This window comes from Strix uralensis, chromosome Z (assembly GCF_047716275.1).
Source record: "Strix uralensis isolate ZFMK-TIS-50842 chromosome Z, bStrUra1, whole genome shotgun sequence".
NCBI classification, from domain to species: domain Eukaryota; kingdom Metazoa; phylum Chordata; class Aves; order Strigiformes; family Strigidae; genus Strix; species Strix uralensis.
Window position 1 is genome coordinate 1,610,619 of NC_134012.1, and position 21,957 is coordinate 1,632,575.

Here is a 21,957-nt window from a genome sequence, read left to right on the forward strand (position 1 = left end):
AAAGGCATCAGTTGCATTCACTGTTTTGACAGCTTCTCTTGTTTTGTTCATTTCAGAATTTAATATTTGAGCATGATTCATAAAAAAAAAAAATTAACCTTTAAACTCCAGAAGTCTACCTGTGGAGGCTCAGCTCTTCAACACAGCGGTTAGTGATCAGGGTTTCAGTTTACACACTAAGACACATTCTCTTTGGAGACACAAAACTTTGCAGATTATTTCAGTAGGTAATAAAAGATCAGATCAGCCTTATCTATATGCATATTGATATGTATGATTTAAGATTTTAACTAGTTATACATATTTCTATCACACGCACATGCTTTTATAGCGTGATATTTGACTGATAATTTCCTTTATTATTCTGTCATCGACATGTGATTCCTGCTTCTAAGTAAAAAAATTCATAGGAAGCATTCTGAAATAGAGATGTAAAATGGAAGGAAAATAGCTAGTCTGTTATTTTAAGACTTTCCTTTATGGGAGGCAATCATGCTCTCTCTCTTTTGTTCAGAATTAGCTACTGTGGTGCAAGTCTTTTATTTTTTGTTTTTCATCATGGAGCACTCCAGAGTAAAGGGCAATAGGAAGGTTAAGCTCTTTTCTACCATGAGAGTGCAACAGTTTTGAATCATCCAGAACAAAGAATAGAAGTTCTGATATTGAAAATTGTTGTGACTCAAAAGAATGGGGAGGGGGGGAACCCCACTGAAGTTTTTGTTCTAAATTTTGTCTTTTTTATATTTTTATAAGTTATCTGCTGATAAAAGCTTGCTACAGTAGAATAATTGAACATTTTGTCTTGGAAATTATTATGTTTAAGCAATACCATACTCAAATTTGATTTATTTCTCTCTCTTTCAAAATGGAAAAAGAGATAAAGCCAGTAATTTCCTCAGGTACTTTAGGTTAAATAAATCAGTAGTTCTGAAGGTGGAAGGTTTCTGACAGTTTCTTTACCAGCCTGGCTTTATAGGCTGGAGTATAGTGGGGAGACCCAGGTAAAGGTCACGAGTGGAAAGAACTACCCTTAGTGATTTGCCACAACGCTTTTCTGTGTTGGAAAGAAGTGATAGGAGGTGGGGGGAGCAAGTGAGAGGGCTTCTAGATCCTGATTCAGCTAAGGCTTGCCTACTTGGTTCCTGAAACCCAGAAAATCAAGAATACCACCAATTTCAGTTTTCTTGTGACTGTGGTGGGGAAATCTGTAGTCAGCTCTAGTGCAGCTCAGGGATTGAGAGCAGGACTTTACAAATACAAAGTTGATGGGCCTAGGACTGCAGCCAAAGCTGACCTGCAGTAGGAAGGATGTTGAGGATGTGGGAAATGGGTTTATACCAGACAAGTTGTTTTTTTTTTCTGAGAGAGGAAGGAGATTTTGGTGTCAAGTGACCATGGGAGTTTGGCGTTGTCTTCTACTCATGTATTGGACATGCCTTTTTCATGCAAATGATTCATCTCACACATATTAAGGAAAGCTGCAGAGTACTGTTTAAATTTGTGTCATTCTGGGCCGAGTAGAAAGCACTGAGCTGTGGCAAGAGGAGCTGCTACTTTCTGCATGGCCTCTTGAACCTGAAGCAGGTCTAAGGTCAGAGATCCTGTCCGTGGACCAAGAGGGAGCTCTTCAGGCCCAGATGAAGTAGGAACAGCACATGCATCCGTGTGGTTTCACCTCCTTTATTAACTGGCTTCCTCCTTCTTCTCCAACCCTTGTAGCTGAGATGTATTTAGAGGCTGCTATATTGTTAATGTATCTGCTTTTTGGTTTGACAGGATACACAGCTGCTGCTTCTTCTGCCCAGTGTGATTTAAGCCTGTTCAATTCTTAGAAAGTTTTCAATTTTCTTTAAGGGGTCCTGGGAAGATTGTTTTATCCTTACAATGGCTTTTTTATGGTTGTCTGTGGAGCCAGAACATAGGAAGCAACAATGTTTCATTTCATAAATTCCTGTCTTGGTTTTATGAGCAAAACCTGTCATTATCTGTGTAAATCTTGAGTAATTTTTCATACCATTTTCTTTCAAAGATGTGTGTGTTGACCACAACAAGCAGGCTGCCAAGGCTTACCTAGTGAGCTTTCCAAAGCCTTCCTTTGAATTGTGGGTTAGAACTGATTGAGAAAAAAGTTTGAGGATATAAGAAGGACAGGAAGAGGAATGTGAGTTATTGGAGTAGGTAGACAAGGAGATGGATTGGCTCATAAATCCATGGGAAAAGAGGCTTTGCTCTTTCTGTTAGTTATATAGCAGTTTCTTTGAGTCTCTTATTTGCTGGTAAGATAATTAGCAATGGAAACATTTGGTACTTTAGCATGAAGCTGTTCATTTTATGAACCAATATTAACAAAACATTTCTAAAATACTGTCTGATTTACCTTTGTTAGCAAAGCTTGCTGAAGAATGAGCAAAATCAAGAAGAAATGATACTTCACTTCCTTCTGGATCTCGCTAGTCAGTGTGGTGTCTCATTTCCCTGTACTCCAAGCGGGACGTCTTTTGAGTTAACGTCTTCCCTTCATGCCATTGAGGATGACTCAACTATGGATGTGAAATCGCTCTGGGATGATGTGAGATTGCATCTTCGACGCTTTTTAGTAAATAGACTGCAGAGTCAAGAAGAAACAAATACTAATGCTTTAAAACAGCAAGTGGAGTTTAAAACTCAGTGCATACAGCAACTTTTTTTTCTTTATCCTGAATCAGAAGTTTTAACGAAATATCAAAGTATGCAGAATAAACTTGTTAGCGATCTTCTACAGAACTGTATTTTGTCTAGTTGTGGCGAAACAAATTTTGATAAGGTGGTTCATGGTTACCAAAGTTCTGTACCCACATTGTGCTCAATGATAAAAGAAGATTTGTATGTACTAAGTGGAACTATTGATCCTTCTTCATCATTGAAGTTTATTAATGAAACTTACCTGGACACCATCACTGAAGAAATGACAGTTCTTCTTGAAAGACTTTGTGAGCTGCAGTTCAAAGAAAATGCTCTACATATGGTTAAGGCAAACAAGATTTCAAAGAAGCACAGAGGAACAGTTCATGCTGTGGGTTAGTAGCCTTATTTTATGTTCATTTTAGTTAGATATTATTTTAATTATACTACCTTTTTTTTTCAGTATACTTGATTATTTCCTATGAAGAGAGAGGCCTGAGATTGTTAATTACAGCTTTATGTTTTAACCATGTTACTGCAGTTGAATTATGGACTCTCAGAATTGTGATGAAAAAGATTTATAGTAAGGGAGAGTATCTTATGTGTATAGAAATCCCATCATAATTCACTGGACAACATTGTCATGTCATAGTCTTTTTTAAGTCTAATTTATTCCAAATGCTGAAATTACAATAGAATAGGAACTGTTTAATCCAGATTTAAAACCCCACAAACTCTTCAGTCTTTTACCCCACTTCTTCAAATTGTCAGAAGTTTAAAGGAGATTATAGGAAAGTCCATACAATAATGTGACCATGATATAGACACAGATTCATACATCAGAGCTGACCCAGAAGATTACTTACCAGATTCTAATTCAAAAAACAAACAAACAAACAAAACATTTTGGTTTCCTAGTCTTGTGAAAGTACGGTAAGTTAGTTAATACTACCTAGTCATTTCTTTTTGTTCTAAGGAACTTAAGTCAGGAAAGGCATTTGTTATTGAGGTGGTATTTTCTGAGCTTTCTTTTTACAGTTGGTGAGTCTGACATACTGATTTCCAAAGGGAGGAATCAGAGCTTTAGGAAAAAATCATACAGAATGGAAACGTTCATAACATAATTGCATGATTGTATGTAATTGCTTTTTCAGTGCAGAGTTTTGAGCACTCCTCTGTGCAAGAGCTGTTTGTTTAAAACATAGCCTTCCGTAGAGGTGAAAAGTAGTTTGCAGACAGAAAATATTAAAAGTTTAGAATCATGAAAAATACAGAAACAGAAGATGGATCTTTGGGTTGTACAACTTACACAAAGGATGAGTGAGTTGATGATTTGCCAGGTCTACAGAGATGAAAATTATACTCTTGTGAGTTTTAAAATCAATACACATGTTAATGTAAGTCAACTAGAAATTCCACTGGAAGAAATGCAGAAATAATTTTTCAACAGGAGCTGAAATATGGAGGAATATGTGGAACATAGGAAAGATAAGGTAAGGGAAAAGGCACACAGACAAATAATGTGAGAGTATGAGAAGTTCAACATAAAGCTGATATATTAGTGGGATGGAGTGTTTGTGGGGAACAAGAAGTGATGTCAGAGTAATGTTGACTTATGAAATGACAAGAAATGTATCTGAGTTACATAGTGAGATGGGAGTCAGTGAAAGGATTCACTGACTAAAGATGACTGGTAGGGAACTGGAAAATTGTAACTTAATTTTCCTTTCAGTCTCAAAATAGCACACAAAGATGGGGAAGTTCAGTCAACTCCGTTTTACATCTAAAACATGGAGATTAAAGTGACCATAAGGGTGACGCTCTAAAAACCCCACACATTAACTGCTCCGATATTAGAAGAAGGAAGAGAATAATCCTTCAATCTATTAAGATAGTAATTCCTCTGCTTAAATTTTCTTTGCCACAAGATGTGTCTTTAGATATTTTCGTGCCAGCACATCTATCAGGACAGATTTGCAGTGCACAGTTCTATTGTATATTCTAAAGAACAGAGGAAGTTGAAAATATGCAAAGTAAGTATTGGGATCTGCTTGCAACTCCTAAAACATTTACTGCAATTAATTTTTGCAAAAAAACCCCAAACTCTGTATTTCATGAATCCCACAGAAGACTTATTTTTATTCAAAATATATTAAAGGTTAGATTTGCAGGCACAGCAGCTGTCCCCTTAGCACTCATAAAATGTGTTTAGAAGTGGTGCTTGTTAATCTCATTTAATCCTCAGAATTACTTTCTTCACAGTGGCTGTCATGCTCATGTCTTCATCTCTTCACTGTATAGTACTTCATATTCTTTTACTTCAAGAGGTTGGTATGGGAGGCAAGCATTGATTTGCCTGCAGTCTCTCTTACTAGTTTTCTGCAGAATCAGACTGTTCTAGATGATCTGTGGTTTTAGACTGCAGGCAGCCAAACAATAAAGTGACAACGGTGAAGTCAGCAGGTTAAAGCAAAATAGGGGGTCAGCATTTTGAAATTACATAGGATTTTTTTTTCATTTTGCGGACACTTCATAGCCTATTATTTGGTATTATTAATCAACTCAAGCAAAATTTATACTTGTATCGTTACCAAAACCATTATTATTGAATAGTTTATTGTATGTGAGCTCATATGTAAAGAGTCTTTTCTGGAAAGAGACCTCTGTCTACTAAATATTTGAATATACCACATTTGTACCACACTCAGTCAGAAAAATGCACTTTTCCTTTGAAATTAAAGTGTTCACAAAGCAGTTCACACTGAAATAACTACTCTGGAAAAAATTCTACAGAATAGCTATTTTGGGAGGTTTATAATGGTAGGCAAGTTCTTAGTGTCAAGTGGCTTTTCCTGCTTGGAACTTTTATTAAATTCTGATACCTTTGCTGCCCTCCCACAATTGAGAGTGGAAGTCTGTATTTATACATAGCTTAAGTTAAAAGACAGCTTTAATTAGTAGCCTTGACAGTGATACCCAGTTTGCTGAGTATCAAAAAAACCCATGCTGGAGTACAGAGGGAAGGGGAGAAGAAGAAGGAGATTTTTTTTTCTTAGCTGAAAGACAGTTATACCAATGTGTTTCTTATTTTTTGATGTGTGTTGCCTCTGCCCTCCGGGAACCACCAAACCAGCACCAAACCAGCACGTTTCATAACAGCAAAATAATTTAATCTAGGGCATTCAATTGGGATTGTTATTCCAGAGGTGAAAAAAAGTGTTTGTGTTTACTTAGTCCACCCTCAGGGAAATCTGGGTTTTGGTTTGCTTGCTTGTTTGTTGGTTCTGTTTGTTTGGTTGGTTTTGTTACTTTTATTTTGTAAGAGCTGCTGTAATCGATCCTACTAGATAGGAGAGGAGAAAATCACAGAAAATAATGAAACAATGCTAGAACCTCAGAAAACTTTACATAGATGACCTACTTCTGTCAGGAAAATATAGGTACTCTATAACAAGCTTTAACAGAGTTATAAATCTTTAAAATATTTCATATGTAACAATCTATTTGTGAAATAAGGAATTAACATTTTTGTTTTCGTACTGTTTTAGAACAGTTATTTGTCAAATACTGTAATGAAATTGTATCCGTTTATCGGGATTGAGGATGAGCATGGTTTGAGAGAGAAGCTGGCAAAATGGTGTGTGAAAAGAGGCAAATTCTTTGGAATTTGGCATCTTTGATTGCCAGCTCTAGTGGAGGCAGGTGGTTTTATGTTATAACTTGATCCAGACAGCTGGTTTTCAGTTTATCTCTTACGATTTTTTGCTTCAATTTCCAGTGTGATATTTCTCAGAAATTATTTGCAGTAAGTCTATTAAATGTGGATTGTACCTATACCTTTTGAACCTTTTTTCCTTTGTTTACTAAAATGTTAAGCTAGTTTAATCGGGCATTACTAGTCTATCTTAATCCTTCATCTCTTTTAGATGAAGAAACAGCTACTCTTATAAGTGATAAGACATCAGCCAAAGAAACTTAAAAGCCCTGAAATTATACACATTTTATGTATCAGTGAAAGGTTTTCTTTGGTTTTATTGATATAATTTTATATATAGAGAGCAAGAGTGTAAAGACATGTGTAGACTAATTGGCCTATTTTTTAATTTCCTATGGTTAAAACTAAATAGAGATTAGAGCTTTGAGTTTTGGTTTTTGTGACATATTCAAATTCATTGGCTTAATACTTTCATTTAGTCACAGACTTGCCAGAGACCCTTAAATAGGTTCTCAAATCTAATGGCATTTGCCAATAAAATATATTTTTAGTATATTTATATAATTAATAACTTTAAAAATCTTAAATGAAATTTGTTTTTAAAATCTGAGGCAATAGACAGTGTGTTCATCAAAATCAGTAGTTAATTATTTTTAGGAAAATATTATTGCAGAGTGAATGTAAACTGAAGTGATGCAGATTTGACCAAGTACATTTTTAGCTACAAAGTAATTAAATCACCTTCACTGATGTATTTTAATATTAATATTTCACACTTTTACCCCAGTATACCATCCTCTTACTTACATGTCCAGAAGGCTTCGTTTCTCTTTTCTTTCTTCAGAATATGACCAACTTCCATTCTATTCTAAAGATATATTCAAATGCAAACTGAGATTTAAATTATGATACTTTTAATTTATTATCTTTAAATATTCATGGGTTCCTAAGGAAGATATTGTGTTCATGGAACACCTAATGTGAATATGGCATATATCTAAACTTGAATAGAAGGACTTAGTATTTAGAGGAGCTGCATTTGTGCAGCGGAGTTGAGGGCAAGAAGAGAAACAAGCTTTGGAGTAACTTGTTGAGATGAAGGTAACTTTTGAACATTAAATGAAAGTACGTGGTAAGGAAAATCTATTTTGAGGTCGTATTCCCACCAATTTGCTGTCCAGCTAACTTGAAATACAAGTTTTGGTTTTTGCACATTTGACTTAAATTTGATTTCTCCTCTGCATTCATGTGCACATGGCTTTATTTCCCCTAGTTTATAATTTCCTCCCTTTGAAATAAAGAACCTTAGTTTCGGACTGCTTTTATCCTTCCATTTAATTTAAATTCAGTCAGTTTGTGATCTCTTGAGCCACGATTATTGCCTGCAACCAATCTTCTATGATCTTCATCTTATCTATCAAAAATATGCTTAAAATAGCATTGATACCTGCTGGTTTAGTGACTGCGTGATGAAAAAAACAGTTATTCATGTCTGGGAATAATTAGGACTCAATAACTTTAGTATAATTTATTCTCCCATTTATACCTGGAAATTAAAGAATTCCAGGCTTGGTTTCATGTAATTAATATTTATGTCTTTGCACCTTTTTTGAGCTTTCTGTCCAGATTGCAATGTGTAGCAGATAATTTGCAATATTTATGTTGTAGTTACAATTGCTCTTCCATTATGTTTTTTTATCTGTAGTCCATTGTTGAAATCTGGCTTTTTAGAAGTATTGGGAAGAAGGGAGAAAGTGTCTCAGTCACTTGTCTTACTACTAGAAAGCCCTGGAAAGTCCTGTTACGTCTTTCTGAAGTGCTGGTAAGGCACGTTAGTGTAAAGTAGCCCATATGGATTACAGATTATAATATCCAGTATCACTTCCTGCCTCAGCAGTTCATTATATTGCCCAGATCCTTGCATTAATACAAGCAAGTTTTCAGTTAGATCGATAATGTGTTGCTAAGGGCCAAATGTTTTAGAAATATAAAATTTTAAAACTTAATTATGGATGTTTATTGAAAGTTTGTTTTTTCATTAATGTAAGCTTTGAAATACTTCAAGACCTACATGTCTATTGTAATGACTTTCAGACATTATAAAGACACAAATAAAGGAATGAGAACAGAAACTTGAACTTCACCCTCCTTGCTTCCTTACACGTCCTTCTTCTCTTTTTTCTTGCTCCGGCAGGCCCAGAATAACCTGCTCTTCCCTTCTGATGGACATGCTGGTTTTGTTTCTGTTCCTGCACGACAGCACTAGCTGATGTGCTTCCATTATATTTCTTCCTGCTTGGCATCTCCTTCTCTCTTCTATTTCTGCTCGCTCTGTCTCTCTGCAGAGCGCCTGGTAACAGCGTTTATAAGAACAGGGCTTTAGGGGCCTGTGAAAGACAAGGAATAGAGCAGTTGTTGGAAAGAGTGGTACCTGTATGCAAATGGGCTTTGCAGCAAATGGCTGCTTTGAGCTGCTCTGCACATGGTTATGCACAGCACAATCTTCTTCATATCTGACACGGGTGGAACCAAAAATCCTACAGTTTCCATCCGTGAAAGATGAGGAAGTAACATGTATCGGGTAAAACCATAGCAGTTCTCTCATATGCATATATAACCTGCACAGAAATCATGAGGACATCAGCGAAAATGACGTGGGTGCTACATATGGGTTGAGTAAAAATGCAGATGTCATTAGATTTTTTTACTTTATAAATAGCAGAGATTCCTAATTTTGTATTATGAGCCAATCAATATGGAGATTTTCTATAGGTTTAATTGACACCTATTTAAAACAGCAGAGCAAACAGTCTTGGTGGGAATTTATAATAGGAGGTTAAAACTGAAAACCAGTGGACATACAGATATGATGCAGATTTCTGCAGTTGTCTTTGTTCCTTTGGAAGCCTATAAAATTTTGACAGCCAAAACAAGATCCTATTACTCAGGGGAAACAAAATAAATGTCTTTGCGTTTAATATAGGAAATAATGTGTTTCATAGCCTCTTTGTCACATATTATTTATTTCTTATCCTTGCAAGTATTGTATTTGATTTCTACTGCACAATTATATTAAATGGAAATATGAGTAGTACTGAGGAGAAAATAAAACCATCTGTTCGAACATACAGAGTTGAAGTTTTAATAAAAAAGAGGAACTCTTTTAAAGGCCATATGAACATAATACCCTAGGACCACAAATGTGTTTCTAGTGGGAGAATGACATTTTCGTAAAGATTACAAAAGCATTAAGCTTGTTACTTTTTAAGCTTATAGTAGGGGGTAAGATAACGGTATCTAAGTTACTGAAATGTCAATTGAACTGACAGAATTTCAAAGCTGGTAGCATGCCCGAACACCTTCCTTCTTTTTAGAGCAGTTGCTTGAAATTATTAAGCCCATATATGAAGACGGGCAGTGAAATCTCATTATTGACTCTTTGTCATATTGAAAAGATCCCTATTCCAGAATTTTATTATCATGTTGTTTATTTAATAAGATATGTAAACACTAACTTTGCTTTTCAAATCATTTATATATTTTTAAACATTAAATTCTTGATGCTCTTTTGGGTTATATTTTTTTAGACTGCTGTGTCTTAATGAAGTTCTTCCACTTCATCTTTTCCAACAGGAACTCAAATCTGTTTTCTGAATTCTGTAGAGGTTGAAAGGGGCATAGTTCCTTTTTTTCACTTTAAAAATGTCCACAATTAGCAAACACCAGCTAATTATCTTCCTTTTGCTCTCTGAGCACACCTGCATGTTATTCCTCAGCATGAAGAGAGCGTTTAACTCACTATGCCCTCTAATTATTGCATTCTCCTCTCAAGTTTAAAAGATGAAAGTGATTTACTCTCCAGTCTGATACTTTGTGAGTGGTGAGAGGTCAATTTGAGATTTATGTACTGTAGTATTCTGTTTAATAATAAAAAGTGACAAAATCTAAGAGAGAATTACTAAGCTAGGGTCTCTTTGACTTCAGAATATAGGCCTGTGTGAAGAAAAGTGTGTAGAACTATGGCAGATAAGAGAAGACTTCAAAAATGTCTTTTAAAGAGGTTTCTACAGTTTTGATTGAAAAGAAAGTTCTTACAGGAGTCTTTTGAATATATGCATCTACCATCATATAATCACAAGTTAATTAGATGGTCCTGACTGTGATTTTTGTCAAGACAGAGAACTTCTGTCACAAAATGTGTATTCAGAGAGCAAATTTAACTTTAAAAAGGCAGAATTATTTTAGTCACAATATTTTGTTTTGCAAAAAATTACATGTGTTTAAATTGGGGGTGTGTCACATCCGCAAGATGGATGTTACATGCTAAATTAGACATGAGTCTCCCATTCACTGTGCTGTAGGCTTAGAGATTTTCAGAAGCCCTCCATCTTCAATGAAGGGGCTGCTGTATCTACTGTTTTTGAAAAAATAAAGCTTTCAGTCATTTTGTAACACCTTTCACTACATTTGCCAGATATAGCAAGGTGGTGAAGATATTCCTGTCTGTCTGACCTAGAGAGAATGATGGTGGTTATAACCCAGTCCAACTTAGTTAGAAATTTAGCAGCTAGTGCTCTGGAGATTTTTAGTACCCCTGAACGTTGTGGACTGTCTGGAATTGGATCAGTTACTTTTCTCAGACTTTCAAGAAGAGCTTCGTTTTCCTCAGTAGCTTCATGTAATGATCAGCCTCTGGCTAAGATCCAAATCTTTGTATTTAGGTACAAGGGACAGTGCACTGATTTGCTGTTCATGTGCTAAGAAAGTCCAGCACATACAGTTACATTGCTGTAACACAGCAATTACGTGTTCTGTAACAGAGTACTATCAGCTCATCTATAAAGTGGTGTTTTAAGAGCGTAGTCTCATCTCAGTGAGTAGGAACCTATATGTGGACATCTATGCTGATGTATGATTAATCCTTCATTTGTATTCTAGCCTTTCTACAAAATATTTGTTAAAACGTTATGAATTTCCAAACTTATTTCTCTAGAAGTTCTGAAATGATAGTCTGCCTTTTTTTTTTCTGTATGCCTAGGCTTCTGGTTTTTATATTCCTTGTAAAAGTAATCATGAGAACTTTGTGGTGACTTTGCCTAACTAGGGTTTTGAAATATAAAGAGATACGAAGCAGAAGTATGAGTATTGACTCCAGCTTTGTAAGTAATTTTTTGAGTGTTTTCTCTTATTAGAACAAAAGCTGTCACTGTTATATCTTGGAAATTCCAAGGAGTAAGAGAAGCAAAAGTGACAGAGGCACTTTAATCTATTATTTAGGGAAATACATAATATCATGCGTAGACTGCACAAAGGAATGATGAACACTTGATAGAAATTCCTGATTGGTTGAAAGTTCCTAACAATCTAATTTTAATAGAGTGGGTCTGGTGTAATGAACCAATCTGTGAGACACCCAACCATTCCACTGTGAATGTAAATGCAGAGGGTAGAAATGAAGCTAGCAGACATTTTTGTATTTGCAGACATTAAAGAAATTGAAATCAGATTAAAATAAATATGTTAATTACCATGTTTTCAAATATAAATTACAATTTTATTTTATCAGCCAAGTGTTTTAAAATGGTCTCCAGGGAAATATATGCAAGTCCTATCAAAGTTAGAATTCATGAGAAAGTTTGACAGACCTGGCAGTACTTAATTTCTTTTTTAGAAAAGACTGAAGAAGATCAACTTCTCAGAGTTTTTCAAGGACTCCTCTGTTTCAGAATAGGTGCTATCTCCAGTTTGCTACAGGCTTCCTCAGTTTTTATGCTTTCTTCAAACACTCTGGTGTTTTCTGTGCATGTGTGTGAAGACTTCAGGGAATGCGATGACTCCCTCAGCCCACAGTGTAGGCCAGAAAATTCAAAAAACGTGTGTGGAACCAGTGTCTGTCATTGGTAAGGCCGGAATATGGTTTCAGTTCTACTGAGAAATACTACAAAGAGTAGCATTTTGTCACAGGATGATTCTTGCTGTTTTCTAAAGAGGACTGTTTGCTTATAGTCACTACTTCAGAGAAATTGTCAATTATAGAATAGCACCTAAAAAAAAATCCCATAAATGCTATAAACAACTGCAAATATATTCTATCTACAAGTTTTACGACCATTTTAATTAAAGGGAAGTTTCAAGAATGTCTGCTATTTCATTGTTATGATAATTATCAGAAAATTATTGGATACCAGCTGCTAAGTTCCTTAAATGGACTCATCATTAATTAGTTTTAATTCAGAGACTAATTAATTTGTTTACATTTTAATTCTTTAAAACGTCATTGTCTACCAGCAATTGCAGTGTATAATCAGAATGTCTTTGTAATTTATTAGAGAATACATTTTTTTTTTTTTAAATTAAGGAGCAGGTTGAGTCTCTGGTTTCAGAGCAAGCTGAGATAGGTATCTGGTATAAAGTAGTTTTATTAAAGATGATTACAGGGCACCTCATCCTCAGAGCGCTTGGGGAAGTCTCTGTAATTTTTTTAACAGAGTTGTAAAGTAGCTGTATGCTGTCAAGGAGTCAGATTGGTGAGATGATCTCCTCAGGATTACTACATAAATTTGGTGTCAGAGCCTGATCAGATGTTCTTGCTCTCCAGCCTGTGTTTCCAGCACTGGTCTATCCTTTCATCAGTTGGTCGGTGAATATGATTTCAAGTAAAGATTTAATTTTGACAGACCTAGACACTCAGTGTCAACAAGGAACTTAAGCATTTGGTAGCGAACATCCAGCAACCTGATATGGAATCAACCTTCATGATGAGGTGAAAACTGATCTCATTTAATTGTGAAGACATTATGGAGCAGATTTGATTAAAATTTCATGTATAGTGAAACTGTTTCAAAAGATTAGTGTAGGCTTCACTGAGGTTGTTTAATAGCTGGCAGTGACATATCTCTTTCTATGACAGACATGCTCTCTTGATTAAATATATGCAAATTTATACATGCTTACCATGTTTATACATAAGTTGAGATCCCTTACTTCACTGCATTTTTTTGACACGTGCACAGTATGGATGTATAGTATAAGCACTTACAAAAGTCACAAGTTAATGGTGATGTCTAATAAGAAAATGTTTGCTATCTTTAGATCCGTGACCGTTTTTTTTTAAAAAGGGACAAAAATAAGCCAACGTGTAGTCTGTTTGCGTAAGCTGCTTTATCAGATTCTCCTGGCATTCCTGGGTTTCACTGGAACTAACAGGGAGCTGCAAAGCAAGACAGGTGTTTAAAAAACCCTAAACACTCGGATAACAGTTTGCATCCATGTGGTTTCCTTTGCTGCATTGATAGTTCTTTATGGGTCTGTCACTTTCAATCAGCGGAGAGCACGTGTGATCAGTATATCTGATAAACTTGTCAATGCCTTTTTAAAGCAGGATTCCCCAACCTATTCTATTCAACTCTCCTCCCCCCTTCCCTTTTTCATCATTTCAAGTAAAATCTTGATAAGACAGAGATATGTCACAGGCAGCTGTGTATAGCTAGCTCAGGCTACAACTAATTTGTGCAGGAAAAAATTAAATCAGGAGGTAAATTATTTCATGATTGCTCATTCCCAACAGAGTTGGGCATCATTCTGAAGAAAATATCAAATAATTGGTTTCAGGCCATGTCAGACACATGCAATTCCCTTCACTAATGGCTACGTGAGGTAGCACTAGGCCTCAGGGGTCACCAAAGAACTGAAAATAGCTTAGTGCCAGGCACAGCAATAGAGAGACAGAGCACATAGGAAATGAAGTGGCAATAAGTGCAATCTATAGGGGGAATGTGCTTCACTTGGAGTTTAATATATTGGCTTAGAATCTGGCAGTAAGCCACACAACAATTGTTTACCTTTTTGTCAGCATCTGCATCTGTTCTGTTTTGTAAACGGCACTTAACTTTCAGTCAGTAAATGCTGGAATCAATAACAACTGTTAAGGGATTTCCTTTCTTTTTTTCATATTCCATAACAAATGCACGCTACAAACAATGTTTGCCTTAGATTAACAAGGAACAGACATTAACAGGGTCAAAGGGATTTGGTTAGGAACATTTTATAGCTTCTTGGGTTTGCAGTAATTGTATCTGTGTGATTTGAATGTATCTTGTAACCTATCCAAATTAAACTGTTAAAAAAATGCTAGCATGCAGTAATGAAGATGATTTTTTATAATTATCTTAAGTACTGTGTATAGAAAACTGCTGGCACTGTTTGCAATAATTTAGTTCTGTAATATTGTGTATTACATCTGCTATGCAGAAATATTAAGTTGCCTCTTACAGTATGAGGAAATTAGTGATTATATCCAGCAATACTAATTATTTAAACCTAGCAGTTACATTAAAAAACATACACCAACATGCAGTTTGAGAAAACCGTGAGCAGATGTCCGTAAAAATTGAATATATCATTACTAAATGCAAGTGAAAGAATAATAGAGTTTATATACAAGCTCTGTTTAGGAGATAGTGTGCAGATGAATGCTGTCATAAATGCAAGATTGTTATAATAGTTATAGCATCACTTAAAAGTTAATATCGCTGAGAGCTGAGGAACACATTATTGTTAATGGAATTTATGTATGTAACTCCCTGTGCACTGCTTTGAAAATTTACCCCTCGAAATATCCCTAAACACAGTGACTATCAGCAGCTGAGTTTCTGTTGCTTTATTAGTCTATTTCTTTTCAGATTTTAACAAAATGTTGGTTTCATTTATGAAGAGGCTTTATTATTTGTACACAGGTTGTAGTTAGGTTTTAAGTTTGGTATTACACTTTTTCGATTTTCTTCCTCACAGCTTTATTGGATGAAATCCCTGACATCGCTTTCCTGTGTCCCTTGTAGAACAATATTGTAGATCTATCTTATATGAAATTAAGCCTTATAAATGGGGGCAGGGGAATGATATTTAATGTATTGGGAAGGTATTTTATAGTAAAATTGATTAAAAGGGTTTTAAACCCTTGGTTCCTGCTGAGGGAGAAATCCCCACTGTAATCACTGAAGAAGACAGTCATCAGGTTGCTTTCCAAGGATTCCTCCGTGAGTCTCAGAAGCCGTTTAGCCATGTGGCTCTGTACGCTGAGTCGTACGGCTAATTAATCTGAGAGCAACGCTGTCGTAGTGTAGCTATTCTTGAACATCCACAGCCAGCTCACCTATGATGCAGGGATTTCTGCACCACACTTTACTGTGTCACATCACTGGATGAGTTGAAATGATCAGAATTAGCCATTCAGTTTTTTGAAGCGTGAATGCCAACATTGTTTAAAACAGATAAGGTGCCACGCTGATTAAAAAAAAAAAAAAGAAAAGAAAAAACCACAAAAGTTACGTTAAAGTTATGGGATTCATTCATATGCATGTTTTCTTATGCCTTCTAAGATTTTAAATGCTTCCAGGCTATAACCAAGGAAATTGGAAACACTTTATTTAATAGTTTCAAGAGCTACAGCTTTGAGGAAAGTACCACTTTTGAAACTTGCCATAAAATCACAAGTTAGCAGGTGTACACAGGTCATTTAGATCTAGCACAGCCTTATTTCTCATGCTGCTCCATTTTTAGAGATGAGGGCAAATCTTTTCAAGTGGTAAGATAAAGGCAGATATCTTGCTACTGAGTTTAGGTATTTAGGAGAACCTCGGGTGTAATGATCAAATGGTTTATTGAATGTGTGTCTTTCACTCTATGTTGTTTGAAAAATGTTCTCATTAACTTATTAGCTGGCTTAGAATTCATATGGGCACTTCTCAGCTTTATCACTGGTGAAGTGAAATTCTTAATACCATCTTTTTTTATTCCTAAAAGTTCCCAAGTGCAGAATTTTTTGCAGAAAAGATCTTTATATACAAATATGTAAGAGAAGACTGAGATTCAGTGTTCAAGACATTGCAGCCACACTGAATTTAACCTTGACGTTTGGATGACACGCTGATTTTTTTGTTAGAGTTGATATTGAGTAGAATTAGCTCTACAATGTGTTTGATTTATCTTACTAGAAGATGAGTTATTAGTTTAAGTGTTAGTATTGCAAAGTTGTCCCTGATCTCACTAGTAATCCCTGTGTGCCTCTTTTTACTGTATTGATACTATATGTTTCACTGGACTATATCTATATACATATATTTTTTAGTTGTTGATGTAGAAGAAAGCAGAACAGACTTCGAGAAGGGCAAGAAGGTGATAAAAAATGTAGAACAGCTTCCATATAAGGAGAAATAAACAAGTTACAATTCTGCAGTTTGAAAACAATATTAAGATGGTAGGATATGATGGATGTCTATAAAATGAAGGGAGGCATTATAAAAATAAACAGGTATTAGTAGTTGACTGATTCTTAAAACTAATTGCCATCAGGTGAAGCTAGAAGGTGAAATATTCAAGCAAATAAAATTATATATTTGTTAACCCAGGGTGTAGGTAGAGGAACTTCTTTCCACAAAATGTTATCGATGATAAAAGTTTAGGTGGGGTGAAAGTGTAACTGGAGAAATTGATGAAATAAAAACCCACTACAGATTATTAATGTATGCCACATCTGTCTGTGGGAGCTGCCCAGCTTCAAGCTGTCAAGAGCTGGGTAAGCTCTGAAGAAAAAAATTGCACATGGTTTTCTCGTTATATTTTTATTTAGTCTTCCTCTTTTGGTCACTGTCCAAGCCCAGGATACTGAGGTAAAAGACTCTGTAGCTGAACCCAGTGCAGCTACCCTTACAGTATTATGCTCTTATGTTTGTGATACATAGAGACTTTAATTTCCTAGCCACCCCTATTTGAGGTGCTTGTAATTTTTCAAATTAGATATATTTTGCACTAACATTTCTTATAATCAGTCTAAATGAAAACTGTTTTTTATTACTCTCTATTCTCAGAATATTATATTAAAAATTTCAGTAAAATTACCATTTACTTCTTTGTAGTGTTGTGTTCCAAGAAAAGTGTTGTCATGCATTTTTATTGTTTGTTGGTGGAAGGAGTGGTTTGCCAGCTAGTTAGGTTAAAATTGTTTTCAGTCTAGCATTTCAAGCCTAAGATACGAGTATAAAAATAATTTAAGGCAGCATGCTTCTCTGCAGTTTGGAAGTTCTGAAGCCTTAGAATGCTATGAAAAGTCTAAATAAATGGTCATCTGAATTTGTGTGTGTAACTTCATCTGCACAAAACAAATTCCATTTTTGCTGTTTTCTAGTCAATACTTTTCGCAAGTGTATCACTAAATTATGATGAGAGTGCTTGCGTTTGTAGGGTGTGTTTGCACTATGTGCTCATCTTGAATTATCAGCATCTGAATCTAAATATTTACTGTTAGCTAAATGTCACCATTTATACAGTGAAACAGCAAAAACCTATATATGTTACTGATTCTTGACTGTTTCAGCAGAGGTTTGTTTCTGAATGTTCCCTATCCTCTTTCTATCTAGGTTCTTTCATAATCTTTTCTGTATAGCTCCTCCAATTGCAGGAGGATTTTCCGGTCTGAGGAAGGAGGGAGAAAAGCAAGAAATTGTGGGATGACCATTGCAAGAATTTCAGGTTTTGAGTGACTCAACAAGTTAGCATAGGGGAAGAGCATAACCTGGGTTACAGTGGATCTTCTGTTCTAAATTACGCAACAGCTGAGTAAACTCGTTTGGGTTTAGAACATTCGAAAATGCAACTGAAGAGTTTTTCCGTATGGATGGTAGAACTGTTTTGGCCTAAATTTACATAAGAACCTGGATTAACTGTATGTTGAAGAGTGTAAGACCCATGGATTTTATGTTAAGATGTTAACGCACTTTTGTGAGAATTTTGAGAACTAAATTAGTATTTAGGTAGCATAATAGGCAAGGATGGAACAGAAGCTTAGATTGTTTTGAAAGGCTGTATAAAAAAAAGTAGATAAATCTTGATGTGTGCTTTATTATTGATGTATGTTTATCACAACACTATCTTAATTCGGAGGATGTGGGACTTGGAGCGTTCCACTTGTTTTGGGTAGTTTTACATTTTTTACTACCGGGCCTTCCCTCTCCCTAATGAACTGCTTTTATTACCTGTGTTTTTGGCATTGATGCCTTCTCTCAGGGCCTCTTCGTATATAAGTAGTATTTGCAATGGCCATATTTCATCCTTAGACTTGCCAGCATTTGAGCCTTTCCTGCTGCTTTGGAAAGGACTGTACGTTTGCTGCTTTTTGGTGTCGTGAGGCTTGGATGAGATCTGAACCGGAACTTCAGTTCTGGTAGGGTCTGTCTCCAACCCCTAGTTTAGCAGGATGGTTGATCAGCTAGGTCAGAGTCTTCATTCCTACCTCCTGAAGACTAATAGTATGCTTCTCTCCAGATGCAACCAGCCAAATGGTCTCTGGTAAGATGGACTGCTTCATTCTTCGACGAGTGTGTCGTGTCCTTCAGGTCTTAGGAAAATTTCTTCAGCTTCCATCCATTCTGCTGAAGTGAAAGGCCAAACTTGCAGATCAGTGCTCCCAGTTTCTCTGATGCTGTATGACTGCATCAGCGGCCTTGGTGCCAGCATAGACTGGCAAACCTTGCCCAGTTTGATAGACATTCAATATTAGTTTTACTTGGGGCTTCTTCTATAAGCAAATCTCTCTAAGAGTCACCTTGTCTGGGATGGCAGACTCCTGCTGCCTGACATTTGATGGTTGAGGTGTTAAATCAGCATGCCAGAGGAAATGAAGTATTCTTTAAGCCCCCCTTTGCCTTTATGTGATAGCAAGTCAAGAGTACAGATTTTCTAAGGGTAGGGATGTTAAGAGGATGAAAGTTTTAAGCTTATTCCTTTGATTCCTTCCAGTTTTGTGTAGTGAACCATCAAGATTTATTTACTTGCTACAAATAAATGCATTGCAGGTTCAAATTAATTCAAGTCAATTTTTTTGTCTTTTCCACCTCATCTCCTCCTAACTCCCAGAAAGAACCACAGTCTAGATAGCTACAAGCCTAAAGTACTTTCTCTTCTTTCCTCTTAGCAAAATAATTATGCTGTCCTTGGTGAAGCAGAAAGACAGTTTTCCAGAAATTACCTGTTCTTCTGTGGTTTTAGTCTGAAAACTGAAGCTCCTTAAGGACTGTGCAGGAAAGCCCTGAGTGCACTAATGGGCCTCGTCTGGGACCGCCACCACAGCTGAGGCCTGGGTCCTCAGTTCCTGCCTGAGCTGCATCACAAGTGTCCTGATGCCCATCTCCACCTGAGCATGTCCGTGACTGGCTGTGGATCCCATTGAGTCAGACTTCCTGGCTTAAGCTTGAACCATCCTTATCACCATGGTCCTACCTAATGATCACTGAACAGTGTCTGACTCTTGGTTACCCTCACCAGACCTGATCCCTACTCTAATTAACTTCCTGGCTCAGCCTCAGATTTACATCATCAACATGAACTTGGCTGATGAGCTGGATTCTTGGCTGAAACCTGACTATCATCTCTGGGTCTGCCATGCGTGCCTTGCTTAGGGACTGTGGAATGGGGCCCTGGCTGGCAAGGAACCTGTCCTGATGGCCTTATCATCATGCTCTACTCTCTGTCCCTCAGGGAGCAGCCAGCCTTTGGTGGTCCCTGACACTGTGCTTGGCTGGGATCTTTTTTGTTGTGCCTAAAGATAGCTCATCATACTGGCTTAAGATTTGTCTGCTGGCAGATCAGCCTCCAGAGCAGTTCAGGAGTCATCTGTATACTCAGTGACTTTGTACAGCAGCATTTTTGCGATTCTTGTTCTGCACAGAAGGAAGCCTGAAGCTATGTTCTGGAGCTCAGAACCTTTTCTTACTCCTCTGTGTTTGTTTAGGTCCAGACCTCACCTCTGTTTAGAGCAATATTTGCAAAATCAGCTGATTAGCACATTGACAATGGCTGTATAATCCACTTTGCCTCTCTGTAGCCACTGTATCAGCCTTTCTGTCCCATTTCAGAAATTATTCTCACTACGTGGTTGTTTAACAGGAAGTCGACATGTCCTTTTGTTAGGAGACACTACAGAGGTCTGGTTGATGTATCCCTGTAGCTAAAGATTCTGCTGCAGCTATCTCATTTTACAAGGACTACAGGAATTAAACTCAAGCATGCAGAAAAATGCAAGTTCAGAGGAATGATAGTAGCAGACTGCAGGCGGTTCAGGAAGGAAGTTGGTTTGCATCGTGTAACTTGCTGCGTGCTTCCTTCTGTTCTGCGATTAGACTGGAATGCCATGGTTGACTGATTTGTGGTTGGCTGAGATCAGCTTCATGTGCTTCCAGACACCCTGTGTGTGGTCCTCTGTGGATTGGGTAGGGTGACATCAACAGCTTTAGACCATTTTCATCGCAGAGGAGTGTCTCTCTTGCCATATGATGTCACCTGGGTAAATGAGTTATGTTAGTTCTCTGACCTGACATCGTAAATCATGATCCATTCAGTAATTCCACTCCATTCAGAGTAATTATACACTGCTCAGTGAGGAGGGGTGATTTTCCTTCAGACAGGTTCATGACACTGCGATTTGGTTGAACGTGTGTTGCAGTGAATCCTCATGTCTGTTTCACATCTGTATGGAGGTCTGTACTCTTCATGACAATCTTCTACAAGATTTACAAACCTGTTTCCACATTTTCTGTATGTCATCGCATTGGCTGCTTAACTGTTTGCTGTTACACGGTTCTTTTCCAATGTTTCTGTCCTGTGGTTGTCCAGTCACATCAGTGTCTGAGGAGAAATGCCTTTTCATTCCCCTCTGCTAAAAAATGTCCCATGATGTGCTCATTCAAGCAGCCTGGTCAGTACTCTTCAAAGTTGAATGCTGCCATCAGTACTTTGAAACCTAACAGTCTGGGATGTATATCAGATCTTTCAGTCAAGCTTTGGGTACTCAGGTGTGTGCACACTACTTGGTCATCAGGCACTAAGTAAATGAATTGTCATTTCTGAGAGATAATAAAACTATGGGCATGGAAATGACCATATGTGAAAGGAAGATAACTTCTGGTGGTTTCCCCCATCCAGTTCTTCAGAACTACTGTGGAGGAACTAAGTGGAGTTGAGGTTCAAGCTAACTGCTTCCAAAAGTTGGACTGTCCAATAACATGTTTTTGTTATCCAAGCCCGCAAGAAATAGCACCAGTCTTACATAACAATTAGTCTGTGTCTGTGTTTCTGGTGTACTTACGCTTCTGCAGCTGTAGAGAGTGCTCCCTTTAGTAAGACCCATGGTTTCTGCGTAGGTACAATGAGGTGGAGCAGTGCCTTGCAGCAGTAGTTCTGGACAGCTCAGGTGTGTAGTTCAAAGATTACTGCCCTGAACCAAGAGCCTCAAAAACTGTTGGCTGTGGAGAATAGCACATAACCGTATGTGAGCTGTGCGGGTCAGCATTTGAGAGTCATTACTGGACCAGCAGTTGTCCTTTCAAATACCTATTGCATTGTTACCATCAGTTTTGGTTGATAGCCAGGTTCATGATACATCAGCATGATTTGTGACTTTACCTATCCATGGTGTTGTAACAAAAAGCTTGTGTAAATGGTGCATGCATCTTTGTCACATCCTGACCTTTGGTATACTTCCATGTCAAATGTAAGTCACGTTACATTTTCTTTATCACAACAAAGCCTAA

General features: G+C 36.9%; 1 protein-coding gene across 3 annotated transcripts in view; it reads left to right on the forward strand.

Annotated features, from left to right (window-relative positions):
- Positions 1–21,957, forward strand: part of KIAA0825 (KIAA0825 ortholog) — a 217,365-nt gene that overhangs the window by 14,619 nt on the left and 180,789 nt on the right. For all 3 annotated transcript variants that reach the window (XM_074855629.1, XM_074855630.1, XM_074855631.1), the window contains one exon: positions 2,387–3,056. In XM_074855629.1, the coding sequence (XP_074711730.1) occupies positions 2,387–3,056 (670 nt within the window). The remainder of the gene's footprint in view (positions 1–2,386; positions 3,057–21,957) is intronic.